Raw genomic sequence first — 13,432 nt, 5'->3', positions numbered from 1 at the left:
CCACGGTGGAAACCCTAGCCTATCGAGAGCCTCCCCTCCTCTCCCAATCCCCTGCCCCGCCTCCTCTCGTTCTCCCCCACTCTCCTCCTCCCGAATCCGCCGCCTCCACGTCTCTCCTCGCCGTCCCCGGCCGGTCCAGCGCCGTCCCGTCTTTCCCCAGCCCAGCAGGCCAGTACCCCCTCCCACCGGGCGCCTCCTCCTCGGATCCAGCCGCCGGGGTGAACTCCACAGCGAGCGGCGGATCGACCGGCCCCGCCCATGACATGTCGACGGGAGGATGGAGCAGGCGGGTTGGAGGCAGCACGACATCAAGGGACGGAGGTGGGTGGCGACCATGAGGATGAGGGAAGCGGGGACGGAGGCAGGCAAATCGACCGGTGCTGGTCCTGGTCGCCTCTTCAAAGGCCACCGGCGGCGCTGGGCGGCGGCGACCACGACCAGGCCGGCGAGCCTCATGCGAGGAGCGCGCCTAGCGGTTGGACGGCGGCGGCCTCTGCGGAGATCGGAGCCGAGGGGATCCCCACTCTCCCTCGTTCATATCCTCGGCGCCGGCTTCCTTGAGGTACGTTTCAGCCTCCGATTCTCTCGTGTGCCGCGTCCTCTTCTCCCCACATGAACAACAGCTGTAGATGGCTGCTCAGATCAAGCGCTGAAGGCGTCCATCGTCATCGTCCTGGTCGATGACTGAATAAGATACTTTCGTTTAGTAGCGATGACTGAATATTGCCTTCTACACCTATTTTAGTTGTAAATGAGCTCAGACATGGCTCTTCTTCTAGGGGTACCGTTTTATGCTATTTTATATAAACCTCGGTACCATGATATTAATTGTTTCGTTGTTCATTGGAAGTTCTTTACCCTGAGATTATAATATGCTCGTAATCCAAGCATCCTTTAATTTCTGTTGTTTTCAGATGAGGTTGAGGATCATTCAGCATATGCATTTCACGGGCATACAGGTACGACCTCATTGAACAAACTAACTTACGATGTCTTGTGGCTATGATTATATGTTTGCACCAATAAGTTTGATACACCATGTCCCGGAGTACCTTTGCACTGGAAAACACTTATATTAACAGCTGATCTTGATATGTTGGGTACAGATGAGGTATTTGCTGCTGCGTGCAGTCCTGTAGACGCATCGCTTGTTGTTTCTGGAGGTAAAGATGACAGAGGTTTTCTTTGGAGGATTGGATCTGCAGAGGATGTTCAAGAGCTGTCTGGTATTGTCGACTCATCTTCTTAGTCTAATTGGGAATTCCTTAGTCGACTTTTTCTATGTCAATGTTACCCGGACTATCTCTATGCTTCGTCACTATTACAATATTAGTTCTTAAATGTGTGTATTCTATTTATTTTATCTAAAACTCCAAAAGTATTATAGATATATTGGAGCAAGTCTTTTTCATTATTTTTTGTTTGGGAATATCTTCATCTTTATGTTCGTGTTGCATCAATTTATATACCTTAATTGTTTTGATGGATGCCTAGATTTTTGTATGAAGCTTACATAATATCTGTTACCGATACAGGACATAGGGATACTGTCTGCACTGTGGATTTCAGTTCAGATGGAAAATTGGTGGCTTGTGGAGGTATGGATGGACAGATAAATGTATGGAATACAGCTACACGAACACTTCAGGGAACCCTTGAGGGCTCTGAATCAGGCTTTGAAGTGAGATGATGCTGTGGTCCTTTCATCCATTTAGTTGAACATATTCCATAACTCTTTGTTTCGTGCTCTTAAGCTGTATCTAGGTACTCATTTATTAATTACATGTTATGGTTTTGTAGTGGCTTAAATGGCATCCGCGATGTCACTTGATAATTGCCGGATCAGAAGACTGTAATATATGGGTGTGGAATGCCGACCACAATGCCTTTCCGAGTATATTTGGATCATGGTACTTATATTTCAGAGAAACATATGGATCATGGTACTTATATTTCTGCTACTAAGTTGTGTTCTAAGTTAATTTCAGTGAAACTAGAAGTTGATGATAAAAATAATAAAGGGAAAATAGCAGAATGGCTTCTGTGATGCTTTAACATCTTATATCTTTTTCACCTGTTTACTTTAGAAGTTTAGATCCCAGATGTATCATACCCATTTTAGCAATTCAGGTGTTTTTGTATGAAGGTAAGCTTATTTGTAGCGGATCAGATGATGCAACATTGAGGATATGGGACCTTGAAAGTGCACAATGCAGACATGTTGTTCGGAGTAAATTACTGTCTATGTTGTAATTACCATATGTTCATATGGTTGTTTTTGTGTATTCTCTGTCAACCCTGAACTTCATTGTCCAATCTTTTTACCTCAATCTAGGTCATGGCTATCACACTCAAGGATTGACATGTTTAGCTATTACATGGGACTCCCAGTCCATTGTTAGTGGCTCTCAGGACAATTCCGTGTGCGTTGTGAATATAAACTCAGGCTAGGTGGGTGTATGTCATGATTTTGCACTATTAATTTAGCAAAAAGGTCGATGAATCACTCCCATCCATGCTGAATGAGCTTTGTATCCTTCTCTTCCAAGTTGGCTTATAATATTAAGTATTTGATGCAGTGTGTGGTTCTAACTATTGTTTGCATGGTAGATCATGTAAAAATAATATAATTATGGATTTCCTTATTTTTGCTTGTAGGGATTTCTGCAGTTTTGTTTGTAAGATATACTGCAAGATTTGTTTTCTTAGGAAAGTCGCATGTACTCTGTTGATAGTTTTTAAACTTTGGAACATGTGCCATGGAAGGTAAGATAAGCTCTGATTTGTGTGTAACAAGTGTTGTTGGTTCTTTTTGCAGGTTGTTGGTTCATTAGTGGGCCACACTAACTCGGTCGAGTGCATGGGCATCTCACCAAGGTACTTTTTCGTGATACATTTCTTGGATTGTTGGACTCTGTATGGTAACATTGCCTTCATATTGACCTAGCTAACCATGCCCCTGTTTTCTGCAGGTATAACTGGGTGGCCACAGGGAGCATTGATTAGACTCTCATTATCTGGGACCTCACTCATCAAGCGATTCGATCCACTTGCGAGCATGATGTGGGTGTAGAAATCAATGGACCTTTTCTATTTCTCTTGTATTTTCATGTCATCATGAACTTACTGCTGGTGGTGTTTATATTAGGAGCTTACTTAATATTTCCCGTATTAAATATCCATCAGGTGCTTTGTTTCTGCTGCTACGTCACTCCTGCCACGTTGTTATTTATTGTTTAAGTCATTCCGAATGGAAACAGAAAAATATGTGATGACATTGATCCGAAACAACAGCTTTTGTGATATGTGTCTGTACGTGTACATTTACTTCTGCCTTAAATCTTGATTGTTTAGTACGAGTTAGCTAAATTAAATTTTCTAGAATAAAACAGTTCCCCTACCACTAGGAAGTAGCTTCAACAACTATAGCATGGTTATGTGCTCATTCTAAATTCCTGCTTCCTCCTTATATTCTGGTGGTAAAATCATATGTGTATCTGTAGGTGGCATGTGCTGTGGAATCAAGCAGATGGGATGGTGTGTAGCGGAAGGCGGCCTCGGTTGTTGGACACAGCTTCCTACCGAATGACCATCAGCACCTACGAGCTCGCTTCAGCCAGAGGTGAGGCCTTGCTTCTTACGCAATTTTCTTCTCTTTTGTGTGGATTTGCAGCTAACAAGATAGAAAGTGCACGGTGGGTTGGTTTGGAGCCTTCATATTTTACAGCAGTTATTGTGTGGTTCACCATAGAATTTGATTTTAATCTGTACTTGTGCATGTTTGGTTAGGATATCATGCTTGTTTTTATATGTAATTGTGATGTTTAGGGCCTTCTTATTTTATTTAACCCATCATTTTTCCTTTCAAAATACTGTCAGCATGGGCAGTTGCTAATTACAGATGCTTATCACTGGTTACCGCTACATGCTTGCTTGGTTTTCGGTTTGATTTCAGTTTCGTTTATTATTTCCACGCATATGCTTGGGATTTAGTTAACCATATTATTGCTAAAGGATGAAAGCATAAAGAAGCCAAAACCTGATTAACCTGTTTATTATCTTCAACTGAATTGCAGTTTTTTTTTGTGTAGTTTTCTGCAGCTGATTCACTTGCAGAACATATACACTCTGATAAGTTTTAAGTAATGCATGCCTCTCATTTACTGCAGATCCTGCAACTGAGTTTAAGAGAATGATTGGCCAAGGTGGAGGAGCTCATGAAGACTATACATAATTCTCACTGTCTTTATCAAGTAACCGATCCAAAAAATCCAGATGCACACTTCAAATCCAGATGCACACATAATTTCTATCTGAATTCAGGTTTAAGCTCATGAGAGTGCACATACCTTATTCTGATGCTCATGAGAGTAGCTCACTGGTGCAGAAATATGGTTTATACTTTGAAGAGTGTTAAAACCTTGCATCATTTGCCATTTTGCCTTCTTTTTAGTCTTTACAAGAAAATAAGGTCCTCCCCTCTTTACAATTTAGATAGAAGCCAATATTAAACCACTCTTGAAATCTTAAGCGTTATTCGATCGAACTTATCAATACACACGCTCGTTGTTCTGCATTCTTCCTTGGTTTACTGATGGTGCTTCTTTGTTTGGGTTGGTGCATGATAGTGGCCAAGTTGCTTCTATGTATTGCTGATATCAGTAGTGGCCTCGATGCTTCGAGGATAGCCATCTGTGGGGGTAGCAGCCGGATGTATGCAAGGTAAAAAACTGGGCATCATCTCTACAACATTTGTTCAAACAATTCATTTGGCTCCCTTGGAGAATAGTTGTTATTTAATGTACTTGTGGTATGTGATTGTGATAAAATACTTTCATTGTTGTCACCTTGCTATTCTTGAGCTAATTATGTAGAATCAATTGATATTTACACCAAGGAGTGCTTGTGGCGTGCTGTATGGTTCTTTGTCATACAGTTTAAGTGTTGCGCTACCTCATGTCTGATGCTATTTTCATATGGACCAAGGCAAGTGAGATATGTTCAAGAGTTGCAGGCATATCTTCAGCTAGAGCGACATCCGAGCACTTAGGCCTATTAAACTTATTTTATATAGAAGGGCTTTGACCTTCTTAGGAAGGGCTATTTTTGTGCTAATTAGCCAAATTATTTGGTCCAAGACTGGCTCCCCGTCTATTTCCCATGTAATACAGATTGATAATACCTTGGATAATTTTCATTTTGTAGTAATATCTAATTTTCCTGGAATCTGATAGTACAGTGCCCTGATAAAAGCATCAACGCATTTCCCTTTAACATCAGACATAAGGTGCCAATGGATTCGTTTAGGCGAAGTTGAATTATGCTAGAAAGTGGCCAGCAGAATCTGTGTACTCAGATTCGACATCTTAGGTACTTTCCATTCAATTTAATACATTGGTCATCATGTATCCACATATTTTGGTAGTCGGAGGATTTATTACTGCACTTGATGAAAATGATTAAACACTTTTGTTCTTGCTGGGTGCTATCACGTTTCCTAACATGGACATAAATACTACTATTGCTTCTGCACTTGATGAAAATTCACACTCCTATGTAGTATTAGTAAGTAGGCGATCTGGTTATCATTATGGACATAAATACTAATATTGCTTCTGCAGTTCATTTTTTTAGCAAAATGTATATGTTAACCGTTTTTTCGTCAAGCTCTTAACCAGTTTTAATGGTCAAACTATTTAGTGGTGTTTTAGTGAGTACAAGAATGGGCGGATCTAGCTCCCAGCGACACCGAGCGGCTGCCAAGGCTGCTGTGGGAAGTTTTTCTTAAATAGTAGTGTCCCTTTTTCAGGACAATTATCTGCCCTTCACCTCCCTGGGATGTAGTTTGAAGTGTCGAGGAACTTGTGATTAAATAGACGTCGTATGCAATATGAGGTAGACATAATCCAGGCAAATCCCTCTTGAGTTGTTTCTCCTTATATACCATGATGCAACAATCGTTGCCTTTTATTCGCTTGCAACATTGATGTATTTCACTATCATCAATAGAAGTACATGTCACCCCTTCTAATTAGTCCATATTGTATCTACTTGGTAAATGGTTTTTTCTTAAGAGTATATAGTACAACAGCCCCATGTTCTCTACCCTCTGCTATTGCTGTTTTTTCTATTCCTTTGGTAGACAGCATATATTATTAAATAGTTTTCTGCAACATGTATTTTCATTCTAAGTTATTGACTTCTTTGATTGTATGTTGCGGGTTAAAGAAAGAACGATGGATCAGAGTTTAAGGTGGTGTCGATTATGCAGAATATAGCTTTGAATGAGTGCTTATACAATAAAATCCGCATAGTATGAGAAATAGTTGACACTATATAATGGCTTCTGCTATGTAACCTCCGAGCTATATAATGACTTTATGAATTAATGATTGCTGGTATCACTAGGATAGTAGTTAATGGATCTTGAAATCATGTCTCGCCATGCATAATTTTGTTGGTTGGTGTAACCATGTTATCTACGATATTGGTTGCTATTTTGAGTACAAGAAAATAAAGATCCGGGGCACTGGAAACATCCTTATTTGTAGTTGAAGCGGATGATCACTTCTGATGTTGTTTTGCAATCATGATTTTTGAATTTCTATTGGCAGGGTGGTGATGATGTCACTCTCTACACAGACTGGCAGAAGATGAAGCGGCTGCCGATTACCTGAAATTGTTTTATTGTGTAGCTTGCTACTAAATCTAAGACATCTCTATTGCTCGGTTCATTGTAATTTAGTACTATTGCTGTAGAGTTTTATGATGACATTATTGTCACTTTACTTGCAATATAGTATTGTTGCTGCTTAAAAAAATGCATTATTTCTGGGTATTTCCTTGCCATTCATGTAAATAATGAAATATACCTTTTTTGCGTGAGATCTACCTTCAAAATACTTACTACCATCCATAGTAGACATCGCTGATTCACTCTAGCTTTGTACAAACTGATCGACACTTAATATGAATCGAAGAGAGTGGTCTATGAAAATACAAATGCTTCCTTAGAACTAAGGTCATATATAACACCGTGGATAAGACTTATAGGTACTGGCCCTCGATTTTTTTCCCTGATTTATTTGGGTGTGCATACCTACAGAAACATGTGGGCTTCAATTTGTTCTGCTGAACTACGTTACAATTAATTGCATCGTTGTTTTCCTGCATTTGTTTGTTGGCTGGCTCGGGTTAATTGCAATTGTTGTCCAAGTAACGGACCAAAATTCGACTCAGAATTGCTGCATCGGCAAGGATGCTGAGTGGGTCTAAGGGGTTGGAAGAGGAAGAGGACGACGTATGAGGGGCGGAAGGAGCCGTCGAATGGCGACAGAGGGAGTAGCCAAAGGAGGGCAGAGGGGCCGTCGAGGACATTTTCTCCAATGCACGCCGTCGGATAGTGATGGAGCTCAGCCTGGATGGCCAGCCAACCCAGCTGCCCTCCCTTTACCACAGTGGTGGTGGCGGCGGCGGGAGGGGCAAAGCTCCGCTGCGAGCCTCCGAGCCTCCAATACTAAAACAATTAATTTACATGGTAATTCTTAATACTAAAATAAGCTAAAACTTATGGTTTAAATTCTGACTTGATTCTGCCATTTGCGCGATAGCGCAACGGGTCATCTAGTATAGAAATTGGTGTAAAACAAGCATGGAGTATCAAAAATTATAGATACATCTGCAACATATCAGCATCCCCAAGCTTAACTCATGCTCGTCCTCGAGTAGGTAAGTGATAACAAAAATATTTTTTGAGGTGACATGCAGCCAACACAATCTTGATCAAGTTATTATAATAGCATTGTGAGCTGGGATCAAAGTACTCTAAGCATAGGCATGATAGATATAATTCTAACAATAGAACTTAGCAACTATGTTACAACATAAAAATTAACTTAAACAAAAGATCATGAATAATAGTGCACTGAAAGCAAATGTTTGTTTTTTAGCATAGAGAAAAAATAGCAAAGTGGTATTCACCTTGTCCTTCTTGGAATAGCAAAACATATATGCTTAGGACACCTTTAAAGTTCAAAAGGGTGATGATGTCTACTCACGCTTCTTTTCCTGTAGACAGTGTTGGGCCTCCAAGAGCAGAGGTTTGTAGAACAGCAGCAAGTTTTCCCTTAAGTGGATCACCCAAGGTTTATCGAACTCAGGGAGGAAGAGGTCAAAGATATCCCTCTCAAGCAACCCTGCAATCACGATACAAGAAGTCTCTTGTGTCCCCAACACACCTAATACACTTGTCAAATGTATAGGTGCACTAGTTCGGCGAAGAGATAGTGAAATACAAGTAATATGGATGTATATGAGTAGCAATAGCAATCTGAATAAAATATGGCAGCGAGTAAACATGCGGTGGAACAGTAAACAAACAGTGACAACGGCGCCAGAAAATGCTTGCTGGCGTGCAGTTGACGTGGGAGATAGGAATCTTTGTGGTATGACTTTTATATTCGGAGACAAGGCCTAGGGATCATACTTTCACTAGTGGACACTCTCAACATTGATCACATAATAAAACCACTCTACACTCTCTTGTTGGATGATGAACACCACTAATTGTGTAGGGCTACAAGAGCACATCAATGCCGGAGTTAACAAGCTCCACAACATTCGATGTTCATATTTAAATAACCTTAGAGTGCATGATAGACCAACGCAATTATACCAAGTACTAACATAGCATGCACACTGTCACCATCATACTATGAAAGGAGGAATAGATCACATCAATACCATCATAGTAATAATTAACTTCATAATCTACTAGAGATCACAATCATAAACTACGCCAAGTACTACATGATGCACACACTGTCACCATTACATCATGGAGGAGGAATAGAGTACTTTAATAACATCACTAGAGTAGCACATATATTAATAGTGATACAAAGCTCATCATATGAATCTCAATCATGTAAGGCAACTCATGAGATCATTGTATTGAAGTACATGGGAGAGAGATTAACAAAATAGCTACTGGTACAGCCCTTAGCCTCGATGGAGAACTACTCCCTCCTCATGGGAGACAGCAGCGGTGATGAAGATGGCGGTGGTGTCGATGGAGATGCCTTCCGGGGGCAATTCCCCGTCCCAGCGGCGTGCCGGAACAGAGACTTCTGTCCCCCCAGATCTTGGCTTCGCGATGGCGGCGGCTCTGGAAGGTTTCTCGTACCGTGGCTTATTCTTATCGAAGATTTAGGTCAGGGGCTTCTTATAGGCGAAGAGGCAGAGTCGGAAGGCTGACGGGGGCGCCACACAATAGGGGGCGCGCCCCCCTGGGCCGTGCCGCCCTACTGTCTGGTGGCCCTGTGGCTCTCCTCTGGTCCCTCTCGGGTGTTCTGGAAGCTTCGTGGAATTATAAGATTCTGGGCGTTGATTTCGTCCAATTCCGAGAATATTTCCTTACTAGGATTTCTGAAACCAAAAACAGCAGAAAACAGGAACTGGCACTTCGGCATCTCGTCAATAGGTTAGTTCCGGAAAATGCATAATAATGACATAAAGTGTGTATAAAACATGTGGGTATTGTCATAAAACAAGCATGGAACATCAGAAATTATAGATACGTTGGAGACATATCAGCATCCCCAAGCTTAGTTCCTACTCGTCCTCGAGTAGGTAAACGATAAAAGAATAATTTCTGAAGTGACATGCTACCAACATAATCTTGACCATACTATTGTAAAGCATATGAGATGAATGCAGCGATTCAAAGAAATGGTAAATACAATGATTAAACAACTGAATCATATAGCAAAGACTTTTCATGAATAGTACTTTCAAGACAAGCATCAATAAGTCTTGCATAAGAGTTAACTCATAAAGCAATAGATTCATAGTAAAGGCATTGAAGCAACACAAAGGAAGATTAAGTTTCAGCGGTTGCTTTCAACTTGTAACATGTATATCTCATGGATAATTGTCAACATAAAGTAAAATAATAAGTGCAATAAGAAAGCATGTAAGAATCAATGCACAGTTGACACAAATGTTTGCTTCTAAGATAGAAGGAAATAGGTAAACTGACTCAACATAAAAGTAGAAGAATGACCCTTCGAAGAGGGAAGCATGGATTGCTATATTTATGCTAGAGCTTTTTATTTTGAAAACAAGAAACAATTTTGTCAACGGTAGTGATAAAACATATGTATTATGCAAATTATATCCTACAAGTTGCAAGCCTCATGCATAGATTACCAATAGTGCCCGCACCTTGTCCTAATTAGCTCGGATTTACATGGATTATCATCGCAATACATATGTTTTAACCAAGTATCACAAAGGGGTACCTCTATGCCGCCTATACAAAGGTCTAAGGAGAAAGCTCGCATTGGATTTCTCGCTTTTGATTATTCTCAACTTAGACATCCATACCGGGACAACATAGACAACAGATAATGGACTCCTCTTTAATGCATAAGCATTCAACAACAAATAATATTCTCATAAGAGATTGAGGATTGTTGTCCAAAACTGAAACTTCCACCATGGATCATGGCTTTAGTTAGCGGCCCAATGTTCTTCTCTAACAATATGCATACTCAAACCATTCAACTCATGATAAATCACCCTTACTTCAGACAAGACGAACATGCATAGCAACTCACATGATATTCAACAAAGATAGTTGATGGCGTCCCTAGGAACATGGTTATCGCTCAACAAGCAACTTAATAAGAAATAAGATACATAAGTACATATTCAATACCACAATAGTTATTAGGCTATTTGTCCCATGAGCTATATATTGCAAAGACAAAGAATAGAATTTTAAAGGTAGCACTCAAGCAATTTACTTTGGAATGGCAGAGAAATACCATGTGGTAGGTAGGTATGGTGGACAAAATGGCATAGTTTTTGGCTCAAGGATTTTGGATGCATGAGAAGTAATCCCTCTCAATACAAGGCTTAGGCTAGCAAGGTTGTTTGAAGCAAACACAAGTATGAACCGGTACAGCAAAACTCACATAAGAACATATTGCAAGCATTATAAGACCCTACACTGTCCTCCTTGTTGCTCAAACCCTTACTAGAAAATATCTAGACCTTAGAGAGACCAATCATGCAAACCAAAATTTAGCAAGCTCTATGTATTTCTTCACTAATAGGTGCAAAGTATATGATGCAAGAGCTTAATCATGAGCACAACAATTGCCAAGTATCAAATTATTCAAGACATCATACCAATTACCACATGTAGCATTTTCTGTTTCCAACCATATAACAATTAACGAAGCAGTTTCAACCTTCGCCATGAACATTAAAAGCTAAGAACACATGTGTTCATATGAACCAGCGGAGCGTGTCTCTCTCCCACACAAGCATGAATTTATTCAAACAAAACAAAAATAAAAACAAACATACGCTCCAAGTAAAGTACATAAGATGTGACGGAATAAAAATATAGTTTCAAGAGAAGTGACCTGATAAGTTGTCGATGAAGAAGGGGATGCCTTGGGCATCCCCAAGCTTAGATGCTTGAGTCTTCTTGAAATATGCAGGGATGAACCACCTGGGGCATCCCCAAGCTTAGACTTTTCACTCTTCTTAATCATATATCATCCTCCTCTCTTGACCCTTGAAAACTTCCTCCACACCAAACTCAAAACAAAATCATTAGAGGGTTAGTGCATAATCAAAAATTCACATGTTCAGAGGTGACATAATCATTCTTAACACTTCTGGACATTGCACAAAGCTACTGAAAGTTAATGGAACAAAGAAATCCATCCAACACAGCAAAAGAGGCAATGTGAAATAAAAGGCAGAATCTGTCAAAACAGAACAGTCCGTAAAGATGAATTTTTTAGGTGCACCAGACTTGCTCAAATGAAAATGCTCAAATTGAATGAAATTTGCGTACATATCTGAGGATCACGCACGTAAATTGGCAGATTTTTCTGAGTTACCTACAGAGAACCCTGCCCAAATTCGTGACAGACAGAAATCTGTTTATGCGCAGTAATCCAAATCTAGTATCAACCTTGCTATCAAAGACTTTACTTGGCACAACAATGCAATAAAACAAAGATAAGGAGAGGTTGCTACAGTAATAACAACTTCCAAGACTCAAATATAAAATAAAAGTGCTGTAGTAAAATAAACACATGGGTTATCTCCCAAGAAGTGCTTTCTTTATAGCCATTAAGATGGGCTCAGTGATTTTAATGATGCACTCCCAAGAAATAATAGTTGAAGCAAAAGAGAGCATCAAAAAGCAAATTCAAAACACATTTAAGTCTAACCCACTTCCTATGAAAAGGAATCTTGTAAATAAACAAATTCATGAAGCATAATGCAATAAGCATAGAAAGATAAAACAAGTGCAGCTTCAAGATTTTCAGCAAAAAGAGAGGTGTTTTAGTAACAGGAAAATTTCTACAACCCTATTGTCCTCTCTCATAAAGATTTTCAGTAGCATCATGAGCAAACTCAACAATATAACTATCAAATGAAACATTCTTATCATGAGTCTCATGCATAAAATTATTACTACTCCCAACATAAGCATAGTCATTCTTATTAATTGTAGTGGCAGCAAATTCAACAAAGTAGCTATCATTATTATTCTCATCAAGTGTAGGAGGCATAGTATAATCATAATAAAATTTACTCTCCATAGTAGGTGGCACCAAAAGATTACTATCATTATAATCATCATAAATAGGAGGTAAAGTATCATCAAAGTAAATTTTCTCCTCAATGCTTGGGGGACTAAAAATATCAAGCTGATCAAAACCAGCTTGCCCAAGCTTAGAATTTTCCATATCATTAGCAACAATGGTGTTCAAAGCGTTCATACTAATATGTTCCATGGGTTTTTTAATTTTCGCATCAAACCATCCATGTCTTAACTCAGGAAATAGATTAAAAAGCTCCATGTTGCTTTCCATTATGCCTAACTAGTGAAATAAAAACAAGAAACAAAAAGATGCAATTGCAGGATATAAAGGAAATAGCTTCGAGCACTCACAATGGCAGCAGAAAATAACTTAGTTACCTGGGACCGGAGTATGAATGCCTTTTACCTTTCCTCCCCGGCAACGGCGCCAGAAAATAGCTTGATGTCTACTCACGCTTCTTTTCCTGTAGACAGTGTTGAGCCTCCAAGAGCAGAGGTTTGTAGAACAGCAGCAAGTTTTCCCTTAAGTGGATCACCCAAGGTTTATCGAACTCAGGGAGGAAGAGGTCAAAGATATCCCTCTCAAGCAACCCTGCAATCACGATACAAGAAGTCTCTTGTGTCCCCAACACACCTAATACACTTGTCAGATGTATAGGTGCACTAGTTCGGCGAAGAGATAGTGAAATACAAGTAATATGGATGTATATGAGTAGCAATAGCAATCTGAATAAAATATGGCAGCGAGTAAACATGCAGTGGAACAGTAAACAAACAGTGACAACGGCACCAGAAAAT

General features: G+C 39.9%; 1 protein-coding gene across 1 annotated transcript; it reads left to right on the top strand.

Moving 5' to 3' along the window:
* The first annotated feature begins 258 nt into the window (after positions 1-258).
* LOC127339587 (uncharacterized) lies at positions 259-2,004 on the top strand. The gene is made up of 6 exons (XM_071827315.1): positions 259-475; positions 915-959; positions 1,107-1,226; positions 1,536-1,681; positions 1,801-1,910; positions 1,989-2,004. Exons 1-6 carry the CDS (start codon positions 259-261, stop codon positions 2,002-2,004), a joined length of 654 nt encoding a protein of 217 aa, XP_071683416.1.
* The last annotated feature ends 11,428 nt before the right edge of the window (positions 2,005-13,432 follow it).

This window comes from Lolium perenne, chromosome 3, assembly GCF_019359855.2.
Source record: "Lolium perenne isolate Kyuss_39 chromosome 3, Kyuss_2.0, whole genome shotgun sequence".
Classification (NCBI taxonomy): Eukaryota; Viridiplantae; Streptophyta; class Magnoliopsida; order Poales; family Poaceae; genus Lolium; species Lolium perenne.
Note: the sequence above shows the minus strand (reverse complement) of the source record. Positions and strands in the feature narration are given on the sequence as shown.

Bases quoted from the DNA above. Each gene is read 5' to 3' on its own strand.
- LOC127339587 (XM_071827315.1), top strand. From the start codon at position 259: ATGACATGTCGACGGGAGGATGGAGCAGGCGGGTTGGAGGCAGCACGA. The intron at 476-914 runs GTTGGACGGCGG...TGTTGTTTTCAG, and splicing joins TGCGAGGAGCGCGCCTAGCG to ATGAGGTTGAGGATCATTCA. The intron at 960-1,106 runs GTACGACCTCAT...TGTTGGGTACAG, and splicing joins TGCATTTCACGGGCATACAG to ATGAGGTATTTGCTGCTGCG.